Genomic DNA, 14012 nt, shown 5'->3' with positions numbered 1-14012 from the left:
AATCTGTTTATTAACCCTCCCCACCCCAAAAATCATATTCAAGAAGAAGCATTTAATCATTTGTTTAAAAATTAAGCCTTAGATGCAATCGTTCAGGATGGAAATGTACAGAATAGTTATTCTTTTGTGAAAAGAGATTACAAAACACATTTCTCTCACTGGGTGTTGTTCACTTCCACACAACCGTTGTTTGGTCTACTGGAAACGATATAATTACATTAACAACTACATATAAAGCACCGAGTCAAATTTTCAAAGTGTTCTGCAGGCCAAACGACTCCCCCACTCCTCAATCCAAACTTAACTGAGGTTATGGCTCAGGCAGCGTTAACCATTACTTGATCACATGTGAAGTAACTACACTTGTTTTCAATTTTAAACTCTATAGACATAAGCATATTGTACAGTTTTCTTTATTTGATTTCAGGATGCGAGACGAAGTCAGCATCTCTTCACACGTTACAAAACAAATGAGAAAAATAACCAATATTAAGGCAGAATACAAGTCTGGCTCAGGACGCTTTCTCTTTCAAGCATAGCCTTATATTATGACAGGCAAAAACTGAAGGGAAAATCTACAATAAAGCATTTACAAATGCACATGAAAAACGCCACTTTGGCTTAACGGAAAATTATCTCTAGATTCCAAAAACATCAATTCTTTTTAACATAAATAAGTTAGTATAATTTCTCAGTGTCTTTACAAAGTTATGTACACAGGTACATTTTAGATTTTTTTATTTTTTAAACATACAATACACAGGTATTGTAGCTTGGCAGTTTGGAAACTGCATTGAAAAACTACACTGCTACTATTCAAGTCATACATTTTCTAAACTCTGGGTTTTAACAATTTCCCTCCTCCTCCCCTTCCCCCCACCAAAAATGGTTTATGTGCTACAAAAAAAACTATATACACAGGTAGTAAAATCAGCCAAGTGATAAGGAAGAACCTAATTGCACAGCGCTATATCCACTCTAAAATAGGCGGTTTAGTGTTCACGAGTTCAGTGCTTGGGCTTTCCTCACTGGGAGAGATAACGATATGTCTGTCTCTGAGGAGGCCATCCTCGCTTCATCAAGCACTGCCATGGATGAACAAGGAAAAAAGGATCTTCAAATCTAACAAAGAAAAATACAAGTACAGATTAATACAACGTTCGGTAATACTTTCGGTACAGATGCCACAGGCCAAATAGCCTCACTGTATACTATTACATCTCAAGTGTATCATTGTAATTACTTAAAATGCTATTTAGCATAGCAGTGCTGATCATGCCAAGCCAGCCACTGATTATTCAGGTACAGCTGGCAAAATGTCTAAGCAATTGATTATTCAATTGCACACTGAGCCAACTAATACCAAACAGCGTTAAGATTTTTGTGTGCAATTACAAATCAGGTCATCATCGTGATAATAAACCAAACCAAACCAATATATTTCCTTTCCTGACTTTTAAAATCTAGCTGCTAGACAAGTTACATTGTGGTACCTGGCAGTAACGTAAAGTCAATCTCAGTCAGCATGTCAGGACTATATCACAAAGCCATATTTAACTAGCAGCTGCAACTTTTCAATGCATCAACAAGTATTATTGGATTACCAAACATAATTAGCATAGTGATGTTTTCAGGCCTTTCATTTAAAAAGTAAACCAATTTGATTTTTGATTCAGAGGGAAGGGAGAGTTGGAAGCATTTGTAGCAACATTTGAGTTCCAAGGTGTGTGAAATTTCACACTCCATGCTCTGATACAGAAACAAGTTATTTAGCATAGACACCGAAAAGTTATGCGGTCATTATTTTTCAATGGACTGCTTTTGAGGTGGTCAGCAGTATAAGCAAGGTCTAAAAAAAAAGGGCCTCATGTCTATTAAATCTCAGTTCAGTTTGTGATTAACCATTTAAAAAGCTGCTCTCCCAGTCTTGTTTGTACATTCAGTACAATAGTGCATACTACATAGTCCCTCTACTCATCTGTTTCTACCATAATTTACAGCAAAGCAAAATCATACTAGAGCTATGAGTATGCAAACCAACAAGTTTGTTATTGCAAGCCATTCTACTACTTTGGACGATAACCCCAAGTGTTACTTTAAAGGGGCCTTATACTTAGCTGGCGAGATAAAGAATAGCATGCTCTGATGATCTGTTGTACGTGATTATTAATTTATGCTGGAAGTTGGTCTTAAGAGTAAAAAAAAGACTGCATAATATATGAAGCTTAGAGACACTGATTACAGTTGTGGTTGCGCACTCCCCCACAACATTACATTTTCAGTCAGTCCTGTGACTCTCTATTGACAACACTTGGACAGAAAAAAAATCTGTACTTCGCTGTGGAAGGAAGGAAAAGAGACCAAGACTTGTGCAGAACGCTGGTGTGTGTATCTAGTTATTTGAAAAGCAGCTGGAAATAATCACCTGTGCATACGTGTCGTTTTGAAAATATAGCAGTGATATTGCAACCCTGCGTAAGATCTCAAATCCTCAACTTGAGGCACCAAGGCCAACTGATCAATACAGGATAGACTCTTGATGCTGCCTTTGATTTATTCTGTCCTACTTTAAGACGTAAATTTCTAAAATGTTTTTGGGAGGTTACAGTCAATTGAAAAGAAGTACTAAGAACTACCTTGTGAATCTTGTTTTATGTTTGATGTCCGCTCGAAATCGTTTTCTTCGGCGTCTTCTCTAATGCACTCATACTAGGAGAATTTGCTGACCACTCTGTCTCCGACTGTGTGTTGATTCTTTTTGCCTCTGGAAAGCCATCTACAATCAAGGAAAGCTCATTAGCAAACTGAAATTAAGATGCTGGTATATTTCGGGGTCGTTTGAACTGAACATTTGCCACTCTAGTTGGCATTAGTCAACCACATCTCAAGCAGGGTTGTTGAAGCAAGAAAAATGCCGTTTGCTTCATCTTTTTTAAAAGGGCCTTTGAAGTTGCAGTATCCCTTTTCAAACGTAGGGGAATTCATACTTAACCCCAAGCAGACCAACGACTGCAGGATTTTTAAAGCGGGTCCGCTAGAAATAAGTGTGAAAACCACTTAGTGGGTGAAAGCAGCTTTCTTTTTCGTGGTTTTAAAAAAAAGGCAGAAAGGTCTGTTTGAAAATGGATTCTGCAGCTTTTACTAGAGTACATCTTTGTCACTTACCGACTGACGCAGCTCGTTTTCGGGGACCACAATATTGCTCTTTTGAGTCCGTGAAATGTTCAGTTGTCTCTTTAACCACCTCATTTTGCTCTGAATTCGCTAAGTGTGAGTCCCCTGAATTTCCCTGAGCCAGAGTTCCTACGTAAACTATCGCATGGTTCCCGTTCACATCCACATTGCAATCCGGCGATGACACTTGCTCCCTGGGAGGACGCCAGTAAAAATTAGGCACATCCTTGCAATCCATGGCTTTCCATTTGTAATTCCCAGCCAACGGCTTGTCCCTCTCGAAATCGTAATTCCATCTCCGCTTGTCCTGCTCGTGAATCTCCTTCTGTTGCTTCTTCAAGTCTCGGTTTAACTCGTCGTGGTTGACGGGACCAAAGAGGCTTCTGCAGGCTGAAGGTTTCGGGTGCCCTGCTTGCTGAGCTGCCATTCTCTCCAACGAAGGGCTACCATTAGAAATGCGTACGTTTGACATTTTTTTTCTCTCTCTCGCTCTTCGTACCCCCCCTCTGGCTGCAAATTGTCCGAAGCCCCACAAGACAGCAGAATTGCAAGGTTACACGATGTAACGGCGCTGTGCAATCCTTCCTCAGGCTGAAAAGTACAGAGCCACAACAAAAAAACGCCAACAACAACAACAGTTTACAACCTATCTCTCGTCAAAACTGTCTCTAGTAAGGCAAAAAAAAACTGGCTTTTTTTCTCAGTTACCCAATATGGCGAAGGTGGCTGACGAAGAGGAAACTGAGTGATGGACAGGGAATTTTAAAAAGAGAGCGCCAGGCGATTGGCCAGAGTGCTGGCGCTCCGCCTCTGTGCCCTCCCTTCAATGAAGGGCTGGGACTCAGGAATGAGCAAGCTCAGGACTGGGAGCGACCTTGCTATGATCTAAAAACGTTTTGTTTATTGACAAGCAAACTCTCTCTCTCTCTTTTTCTCCGCCCCCCCCCCCCCCCCAAGACAGAGCGAGAGGCAGGAGCCTGTGGAGTAGTATTAGTGAAGCGTGAAAGCTACCGAAGGGGTGGTGCAGCTCACAAGCGCCATCGTCCCGACAGCCGCAGCAAAACAGTCCACAAACCTCCTCCCGCACCCTAACCAACCTGGCTGAATGCTCCTACATATTGCATCACTTACATCCATTGAAGTGACTTTACACCGAGTACGAGAAACATGAGAGAAATATCACACAGAAGGAGGGCATTTGGCCCATCAGGTCGCTGCCAGCCGAGAAAGAGTGACCCAGCCTAATCCCACGTCCCAGCTCTTGGTTCCGCAGCCCTGTAGGTTAAGGAACCTCATCCAAATGCGTTTTTTTTTAAACCAGCTAGTCTAGTAGCTATTCTACAGATATCATCTCGAAACGCGGATTACTGATTGTTAAAATTCAATAAATACAGTGCTCATCCCGCAGTGATCGAGAGAGAGGTCTCGGATTGTTTTGTGAGAAGTGCTTTCAATGTGTAGTTTGTGTCAGCTTGTTCCTACATTCTAAAAAAAATGACAAATTTTACAGTGAATTGGACGATTTCGGTTGAGGCTTGAGCATAGCTGCAGCACGCAACCACCAGTTGGGGAACTTTTTTTTAACCAGAAAGTGCTCAAGGGATTAACAGTGTGTCGGTTATATTTTAAAAGTTTAAACTGGCTTCCTTTTATGCGACGTAAACATGTTGCAATTTTCTTGGCGGATTTTTTTTAAACTCGAATCTTGGATTTTCTGCCAATAACTGCTTTGAATGTTGTTATTCTGCCACTCCTGTGGATTATTCATCTGAAAGCGGATGGGTGAGTGCACAAAAGTAAAAGTTATTACACGTTAGTGATGACTGGAAGGCATAAAATACGAATTGTCTTTTTAGTTGTGAAATCTCAACATAAGTCTGCGATTTTAACATGTTTTCATCATAGGTAACTTCCAACTTGCAATTAGTGTCTCATCTCAGCAATATAGCAGGTGACTGCGGATTCAGTGGAGATTAGAAGGAAGCCTTAGAAATATTCACGTCGTTTTCAAGAAAGAAATATCTCGTTAAGTAAACGTCTTGGACTTGATTTCTCAGCATTCGTATATAAGAAGCTTTCTAGACATATTAATATCTCTCGCAGGGCGTTACGTTTAGGAGCTGTACGAGACAGCAGGAGAATGCAGATCGAGTCTTATTAATAAGGACACTTTGTAATTCCAGGATAGTACTTAGGAAACGAAAATGAAGACTCAGATCCTACTGTAAAACACGATATATTCCAAAGGAATGATCAGAGTTTCGGTAAACATGAGGACGTCAACCGAATTGAAATGTGGAGGTTGATTTCAGTATTTTCCCATTAATTGCACGGTTCCTGACAATTGTTGGGCATTAGCAAAGGAACATATGAACGGTCTTCACTGCCATGAGTTCAGGCAAGAAAATCAAGCTAGAAAGTCATGGATTATGGAACACATTTTCAGGGCAATTTATCATTTTGCTTTATTATGCTTTACAATCAAACCTTTGGTGCATTTTTAACACGGACTGTGATTTTGGGAATACTGCGAGGGAGAAGAAAACGCCACTTTTCTGAGAGAAACGATTACTAGTTAGGTGAAATTGTGAAATAATTTGTAACGTTTTCCTGGGTATATGGGCTACACAAGACTGAAACAAAGTACATCAGCTTCTCTCTTACCAAGGGCACGTTTTCCCAAAGCAGTTGCAATGAATGTAAATTCACTTAAACATTCTATCCTACCCCGCCATCAGGACGAAAAGGACTTTATAATTATTGACATTATAATTATAAATGAGCTCTGGCTAAAGGTCATCCAGACTGGAAACTTTGGCTCTATTCTCCACAGATGCTGTCAGACCTGCTGAGATTTTCCAGCATTTTCTGTTTTTGTCTTATAATTATTGCCAATGTTCCATGCAGAATCACCGATGTAGATCCTTATCTCAGGAACACCTTGGAGAGGTTTACTGGGCAATAATCATCATCCGTTGCCCTTAAAAGATAAAATACAATACCGCAACAGACTACAGTGATTTGCAAAGCACAATATTATTTCAAACCTTGAGACTAAAACGGAAATGGGATGGTGGTAGAGGGGGAAAAAAGGGCAGTGCCGTGTCCAACGTTTAGCAAGGGCATTGTATTTCACTTCTGTAGGCCCACATAGAACTGTACTCATTTTGATCTAGCCATTCAAACCCTGCTTCTCTGTGGAAGGCCATTCAGACTTCCCTTATTGCGAGGCAATAGATTTTTCAATTTTGTTGTACTTCAACAGCTATACTGAATTATTTGCAATCCTGTGCGCAATACAATTACTGCAGACATTTAATGATTAAAATATAGATTTCTTTTTAAAAAGACTAACACGTTTGTAATGTTACTGTACCATTCAAACATGTTTCAGAGTGGGTTAAGGGGAAGTAAATACTGAGTGAGGACTGACCGGAGAAGAAAATAAAACAAAAGCAAGAAAGGCAGGGAGAGGATACCACTTCCAAGACAAAGGTCTTAAGCAGGTTTTACAATACAGTATACAGGAATGTGGCGTGAGGGAGATGCTGAGAGAGTGAATTCTGGAGCGTGGTCACAAGCTGGCTGAAGGAGCAGCCATGGATGGTGGAACAAAGAGAGCAAGAGTGAGAAGGAGGGCAATATTAGAGGACATGAGATTGCATTTAGGGCATAAAACTGGAGAAGATCATGGATACAGGAGAAGGGGAGGGGCAGCGAATAGGGGTTTCTTAAGAGGACAGATGAGACAATGCCTGGAGGTTGAAGGAAAGGTGAGAAACATAACTCAAATCTCTGCAACTACTGGAATTTGGTGAAGTAATGGGGAAGTGGGCCTTAGTGCAGGTGATGATGTGGCTGTAGCATCCCAGATACTTGTAGTTCTTGAGTGGTAGAATTGGACGGTCAACATTGAAACAGTTCGGACACAAACTGATTAAAATGTAGATTAGGGTTTTTGGTGACAATGGAGGACAGATGGGAAAAAGCAAGCAATATTGTAGAGGTAAGAGAAAATGACTTGGTGACAAATTTAATAGGGAAGAGAGATTAAGCTGAAAGCTGACCAACAACCAGGTTCTAAGCCTGAGATAGCAGCCAGGAAGGAAGATAATATCCAGACTAGAGGTGTGCAAGTCTGTGCAAGAACAGTAAAGGATGACTTCATTCTGCTGACACTACACTGGAGAAAATATTAGCATATCCAAGTGAATGCTGAATAGCCAGTTGGAAATGTGGCATCCGCAATGATCAAACAATATGATATAAATAGTTTTAAAAAGCATGAAGAATGATATAACCCTGGGTGCACCAGAAACACTTGGGAATGGAAGGAAAAATTGTTTGACATATTCGACAATCAGGATAGAAAAGCTCTACAGACATGGGCTATGGAACAGCAAAGTTATAGAAGGGTGGAATACTGCCTGAGAATGTTGAATTAAGCAGGAAGGTCAAGAAGGATAAATTCAAAGAATTATAAATTCATACAGCACAGAAAGAAGCTGTTGGGCCCACTTGTCTTGTGCACTCTCTTTGAAAAGAGCTATCCAAGTATTCCTTCTCCCACCATGCGGCTTCTTTTGTTCTATAACCCTGGAAATGTTTCCTTTTCACTTAGATTTTCATTTCTTTTTGCAAGTTACTACTTAATCTGCTTCCATCACCCGAGATGGAACAATCAGCTATATTCACAATTAAATGATTGAATGAATTTTGAAAATAGCAACAGGAAAATATTTGAGTCAAAGAAAGTCCCAGCTGGTCAGCATGAAGGGGGTGAGTATTTTTTTATACTCACTCCTGGGATATGGGCATCACTGTCAAGGCCATCCTAATTGCCAAGAGAAGTTAATAGGTGCTTTTCTGAGCTGCTGCAGTCCGTGTAATGAAGGAGCTCTTACAATGCTGTTTGATAGTGAATTATAGTATGTTGAACAAGTAACAATAAAAAGACAAATGATATGTGACTTGAAGGGGAACGTGGAGATGACAGAGTTCACACGCATCTTTTGTTCTTGCCATCTACGTATAGCAGGCCATGGGTTTGCAGATTACTGCCAAAGAGGCCTTGGCAATGTAGAGTGTAGATAGTGTACACGGTAGCCATAGTACAGTAGTAGCTGAGTGGTCTTTTAGCTGGTGGACATGATATTGATCAAGCAGAGTGCTTTGTTTTGTGTGGTGTCAGATATTGCGAATTTTCATACAGCTGAGGATGCATGGAGAATGCATTCTATCATCCTGATTCTGGCTTGTATATTGTGGGCAGGCTTTGGGCCTTAAGAGAATGAGGCAGGCATTTGTTGTAAAATACCCAGCCTCTGATCTGCTCCAGTCCAGTTGAGTTTCTGGACAATGGTCACCTCCCAGATTTTTTTCCTAGGGCAGGGGCTTACGTTTATTCTCTTCCATAGGATGGCTTTGCTGACAAGGCTGGCATTTATTGCCCACCCCTAATTGAGGGCAGGGCAATCACACTGAGGTGGATCTGGCATCACATATAAGCCACACCAGAGGGGTTTTTTATGACAATCAATGATATTTTCATGGTCACCATTACTGTTCTAAATTTTACTTTGTTCCAAATTGGCTTGCTTTTCTTTGCACAGGCGCTGATGTCTTCCCATTGTTCCAATAGTCCAATATCAGCCAGTTATCTCTCTACAGGGATGTACTGTGATCATCAATTGACTTTTTTTTATAAAATTAGCTACCAAAAATTATCAACTTTGCAAAATATTTGTTCTTTCTTTTGTTAAATAAATGCTGATGACTTAAGCTTTGAATTCACAGAATTCAATCACATGATGAAGCAGAGCTAATGTTGGTACAGATACAATCAATAATCCACAGTACCTAAGCTGCACCCATTATGTCAGCTGCCTCATTGTGAATTTCCAAGTTACTCTTCCAGTTGATGTCATCAGGAGCAATTTAAGGAAATGTCCTCATTATTGCCCATTTTATATTTCCAAAATAGAACCAAATGTTCCTTTCAAATTACAAAATAACATTGATGCCCTGGAATAGCGCTAACCATTAATTCAGCTCTCTCACAGTTAAAGTTTAAGTTTCGCAACTTTGTCCAGCTGTACATCGTAACTTCATCTTCCATCTCTAATTCACCATTCTTTTCTCCACTATCAGTGACATATTTTTCAATCATTTTAAACCTGCATTTCTCCATTTTCTTCCTAAATCTCTTCATCTAGCTAAAACTCTTTCTACTTGTTTGAAGCAAAACCTTCCCATTCATTTTCCACAATTTTTCCAGGACTTCCCAATCTCTTTCCTACTTCCATTCAATATCTACTGTTCCTCCCATAAACTGTCTTCATATGTTTTGTTATGTATAAACTATTATAAGTATAAGTTGTAATTGCTTGAAGGATTTGAATTTTGACAATGTCACTGCCAATTACATCAATGACATCTTATAAAGTAGTAATACGCAAACCTTTCAGAATTGCATTTAGCACAATAACGCATGTGGAACAGTCAAAAGCAGTGTGTTATTGAGGACCAAATTTATATGTTGTCTTATGTCTGTGATCAGTATGTTTTGTATGGAAAGAGATGAATTTATTTTTCTTACCCTAGAAGTGTGTAGTCCACTTAAATAACTCAGCAACAAACTATTGCAAGTTTAAAAGAAAGGTTATTTATTCTCACACAGTTCAAATTAAGTGCAACGTCACATGCACCTGATCTCACTATGGACTCACACACACAAAAATTGGATACAGATAAAAGTGATGTATTTTTGCAGATTATTGTTACCTCAGCCTCAGTTTTATGATCTCTAGTCTTCCATAAGGGGAGGCAGTGGTGTAGTAGTATTGCCATTAGACTAGCACTCCAGAGACCCAGGGCAATGCTCTGGGGATCTGGGCTTGAATCTCACCATGGCAGATGGTGAAATTTGAATTAAATAAAAATCTGGAAGCCTGATCATGACCATGAAACCATTGTTGATTGACGTGAATACCCATCTGGGCTTCCAACTGGTTGGTATTCTGGCTGCCTGATGTGTTGCAGCTTACTTCTAGGTATGGTTACAGACTGTCTGAGCTGATGCTCCTGATAGCTTTAATGGAACAGATCAGGAAACTGCTCTTAGCTGACCTTTCAAACGGACAAAGAAACATGGCGTTTTCACCAAGCGTCTTTTCACAAATTCAAGGTTTTTACATATAAGGTGTGGTGTTCATGTTGATTCCACATCCTGTGTTTCGATTAACACTTCTGAGGCCTGCCAAGTCTAGCTTGTAATACATTGAGAAGTTCTTTGTGACCATTCACTCCCATCTACCACTAATTGAGTTTTAATTTGTCCAGAATGAAACATGGAGACAGCTTAATTCCATCATCTTCTGTGTTGGCCTATCTTTAAACAAAAAGGTTTGTGAATTCTACAGATGTCTGTGACATATCTTCACCTATGTACAAACTTAATTAGGTATCTGCTAGAGATTTGATATTATCTAATCCAAATGCTAATAGTTGCATGATTTGTGATAACTACATTAACAGCTTGTCCTTATCAATTTTTAAAAGTATTGTCTGACAATTCAAAGAATGATATGCCAGTACTGGGCATGACGCTATTCGAAACCAGTTTCCTTTTCTGTAATTTGCACATGTGTCTTTGCTGGTGTTATCCAGGTCTGATTATTCAGCTTCCTTCATGTCATGCCTACATCCATATGTAATACAAATTCATATTTTTCAAATACAAAGGAAATGTTTACCTTTAGTACACAACTTTCCCCTTTTGACCTCAACAGTTGCCTTTGCAGTCTTCATTTGGTTCCCCATTTTATATTTTGTACAAATAAGCTAAATTTGTTGATTTAGAAGTTTTATGGAAAAATGGCCTTAGATTTTAAAAAAACTAAAAGTTTTATTTCAATAAAAAACGTGGCATTAAACAAAACTTTAAAGCAAAGAACTACAAGAAAAATTATTGCTGCCAGGAAATAGTTTATGTTCATGTTTAGTCACATTTGGGAACATTGCTATGACATGTACATGAAACCTAGTGGATATCATTTAAATTGATTAATGATGCAAAAATGTGAAGTGTAAATAGTATTTCCAAAAACTTCTGCATAAGGTTCTACTATGTGTTTTTATCTTATTACAGGCGTCTGTGGTTAAAAAGGAAGAAGTTATGTTTGTATTCCTTTACAGCAGTTTTTCTGTTTATATGTTTTTAGGGGAGAAATTAGCTAATCCCTAAAACTGGTTGGAGGTATTGCCATGCCCAATTACCCTCACCTGTTCATTGCATTGGATGCAGCACATTAAGGTTGTGTTGCCTACTGCTTTATGATTGCTTTGTGTAACCAGCAACACTTTTCATTTATCAGCAAGGCTCCCAATATTACAAATAATTGGTGCTACTTAAAAGCAGTCTGTACTTTCTAAAGGGCAGATGCATTCCAGCTGCAGTAAATGGTGGGGATCAACTGCAAATTGAATCTGTGCTGTGATAGTTTGAAGAAAGGTTCAACGTACAAGGGAGTGTGCACCAAGGTTTTCAAACACTGCACTATAGGCCTTCATGATTGGGGTGGGAAAAATTGAGTTGTCCTGTGTCACAAGGAGGTAGAAGGCTTTTTGATTGATGCTCAGGAGACAGTGGGAACAAGTTTAAAGTTTAAAGGTTTCTTTATTAGTGTCACAAGTAAGCTTACATTAACAATGCAATGAAGTCACTGTGAAAATCCCCTAGTTGCCACACTCCAGTGCCTGTTTGGGTACACTGAGGGAGAATTTAGTATGGTCAATGCACCTAACCAGCCTGTCTTTCAGACTGTGGGAAGAAACCAGAACACCTGGAGGAAACCCACACAGACACAGGGAGAATGTGCAAACTCTATACAGACAGTTACTTAAGCCGGAAATCGAACCTGGGTCCCTGGCACTGTGAGGCAGTAGTGCTAACCACTGTGCCAATCTGCCAAACAAATACTAGCAGAGGCTAATGCCAGGAGTATAGCTCCAAAACATGGATGCGGTCCAGGAAAAAAATTAATGTTTGCACACATATTGTCGAGGTAAGTGATTTCCTCTTCAAATGGCATATCCTGAATATTTGACTATCCAATATACCCCATCACCTATCTACCAACAATCTCTCTAAGAATCCATCTCATATACTTTACCTCATTCTCACACACTTAACATTGTTGCAAGCCTTATACCCACAGCTTACAAGTCACAGACTCTGATAGCTGTTTAGTGTATCAGTCACATCATCCAAACAAGTGGCAGGACATTCAGTGATACACTTCACTCTTTCTTGGAGGAATAAGTGGTAAATAATAGGAACCAGCATGAAAGAACAGGAAGACGACAAATGCCCTTGGATGTTAATTCCCACTTTTTCTGGAGGAAAGGATAGCATTGGCGCAAGCTCACTGGAGTGCGAGGTCGCACACACATTTTACTGCAGAGGATTCAGAAGTGGATTTGGAGGGGCCAGACTAGAGAAGAAGGCTAATGTGTATACAAGGGTGTTTGATTTACTGAAAAGCACGTTAAAATGCCTATGTTCAATGCCAAAGAATATGGAGGAGTCCAGCATGAACTCAGCACAGGGCTTTGCGCAGTATTTGGAGTCCATCCTTTCTAACATAAAACAGGTGGTGACCTCTATTGGCACACCTGTAGAACTCACCTTGATGCAGCATCTGCTGGCCAATATCATGAGTTCTGCAGTGAGCGTTGGTGGCTGTCTTCCAATCTCAGACATGTACCAACATGCTCTGGTTACTACTGTTTGAAGGAGCTTCCAGAGGTTACAGTGGTCCACCTATCTGTTCTCCAGCAGATCAGCAGGAACGCTGAGGTGCTGCATCAGGAGATTGGCAGTGACTCCATGGGGCACAAACCTGCCGTGCTTTCTTGACATCATTTGTGCTCCTGAACACTTCATCAGTATCCATGCTGTTGCTGTCAGCCAACCAACACAGACTGCTGCAGCCCTGGCCAAAATGGTACATTTTGCCCAGAACTGCTCAAGCTAACTCTCGAGGTCATCTGTAATCTCCTGTAATAAACATCAGCAGTCTTCTGCCATCCATGCTGCAGCCACTGGGGTAGCACTTTCTACAGATACTGGGAGAGGCAAAGGAACACAGAAAACAAGCATTAAGGAAATGCACAAGGGTGATTAATACGTTTTCAAATTCAGTATGTCATGACTGAATGTATAAATTTGGATTGGAATTTGAAATTTCAGTTGGTTTTTATTTTTGTATTATTGGAAAGCGGACTGCATGATAAATAGTGATAGAGAAAAGGCAAGGAGTGTGTGACTGATGGTGAATAGGAAAGTGTGACTGTGGTCACTGATATGACACCTTAATTATTTCATCACTCAGAGGCCAAGCAGAAAATGGTTGTCTGTGATGTAGTCTCCTTTCCTTTTCCCTCTCTTCCATTTTGTGTTGCATTTTTCCTGCTTCTCCTCTTCATGCTCCTATTTCCCAGCTTCTTGCCTGATAGGTAGGTGGTGGCAAGGACTGTCCCCTAAGTAACCAGCTTGACGCTGGCTCAGCTGAGTTTTGCAGAGTTCCTCCACAGCAGTCCAGGCAGCAGAAACATAAGTTGAGGGTGTTCTTTGTTGCAGCATAGCAAGATGACATCCAGAACACTTCCCTTCAGATACATGTACATGTGTTTCTCAGATGCCATTTCCAAATGTTTGCAGGTCACATAGTGCCTGAAAAATGACCACTACAGAGCCCACCTTCCCTCAACCCCTGACTTAATAAAAGGCCAACTGGATTCAAGACATTTCAGTATTCAAAGCCTCCTTCCCTATT

At 40.1% G+C, this 14012-nt stretch overlaps 2 protein-coding genes across 2 annotated transcripts in view; one reads left to right on the top strand and one right to left on the bottom strand.

The window, feature by feature from the left end:
- Nucleotides 1-397: 397 nt before the first annotated feature.
- cdkn1bb (cyclin dependent kinase inhibitor 1Bb) lies at nt 398-3924 on the bottom strand. The gene is made up of 3 exons (XM_080191710.1): nt 3166-3924; nt 2637-2776; nt 398-1122 (listed from the first exon to the last, which is right to left on the bottom strand). Exons 1-2 carry the CDS (start codon nt 3644-3646, stop codon nt 2652-2654), a joined length of 606 nt encoding a protein of 201 aa, XP_080047836.1. The 5' UTR covers nt 3647-3924; the 3' UTR covers nt 398-1122; nt 2637-2651.
- A 1018-nt stretch (nt 3925-4942) lies between these two features.
- LOC145344144 (cyclin-dependent kinase inhibitor 1-like) overlaps nt 4943-14012 on the top strand; it is a 77335-nt gene continuing 68265 nt past the window's right edge. Inside the window, exon 1 of the mRNA XM_080191026.1 lies at nt 4943-4956. The gene's annotated coding sequence lies outside the window, so the exon portion shown is untranslated. The remainder of the gene's footprint in view (nt 4957-14012) is intronic.

Source organism: Carcharhinus amblyrhynchos, chromosome 6, assembly GCF_965287045.1.
Source record: "Carcharhinus amblyrhynchos chromosome 6, sCarAmb.v2.hapA, whole genome shotgun sequence".
NCBI classification, from domain to species: Eukaryota; Metazoa; Chordata; class Chondrichthyes; order Carcharhiniformes; family Carcharhinidae; genus Carcharhinus; species Carcharhinus amblyrhynchos.
Note: the sequence above shows the minus strand (reverse complement) of the source record. Positions and strands in the feature narration are given on the sequence as shown.

Coding starts and splice junctions, on each gene's coding strand:
- cdkn1bb (XM_080191710.1), bottom strand. CDS start 3,646: ATGTCAAACGTACGCATTTCTAATGGTAGCCCTTCGTTGGAGAGAATG. Junction 2,777..3,165: donor AAAACGAGCTGCGTCAGTCG/GTAAGTGACAAA, acceptor CCTTGATTGTAG/ATGGCTTTCCAGAGGCAAAA.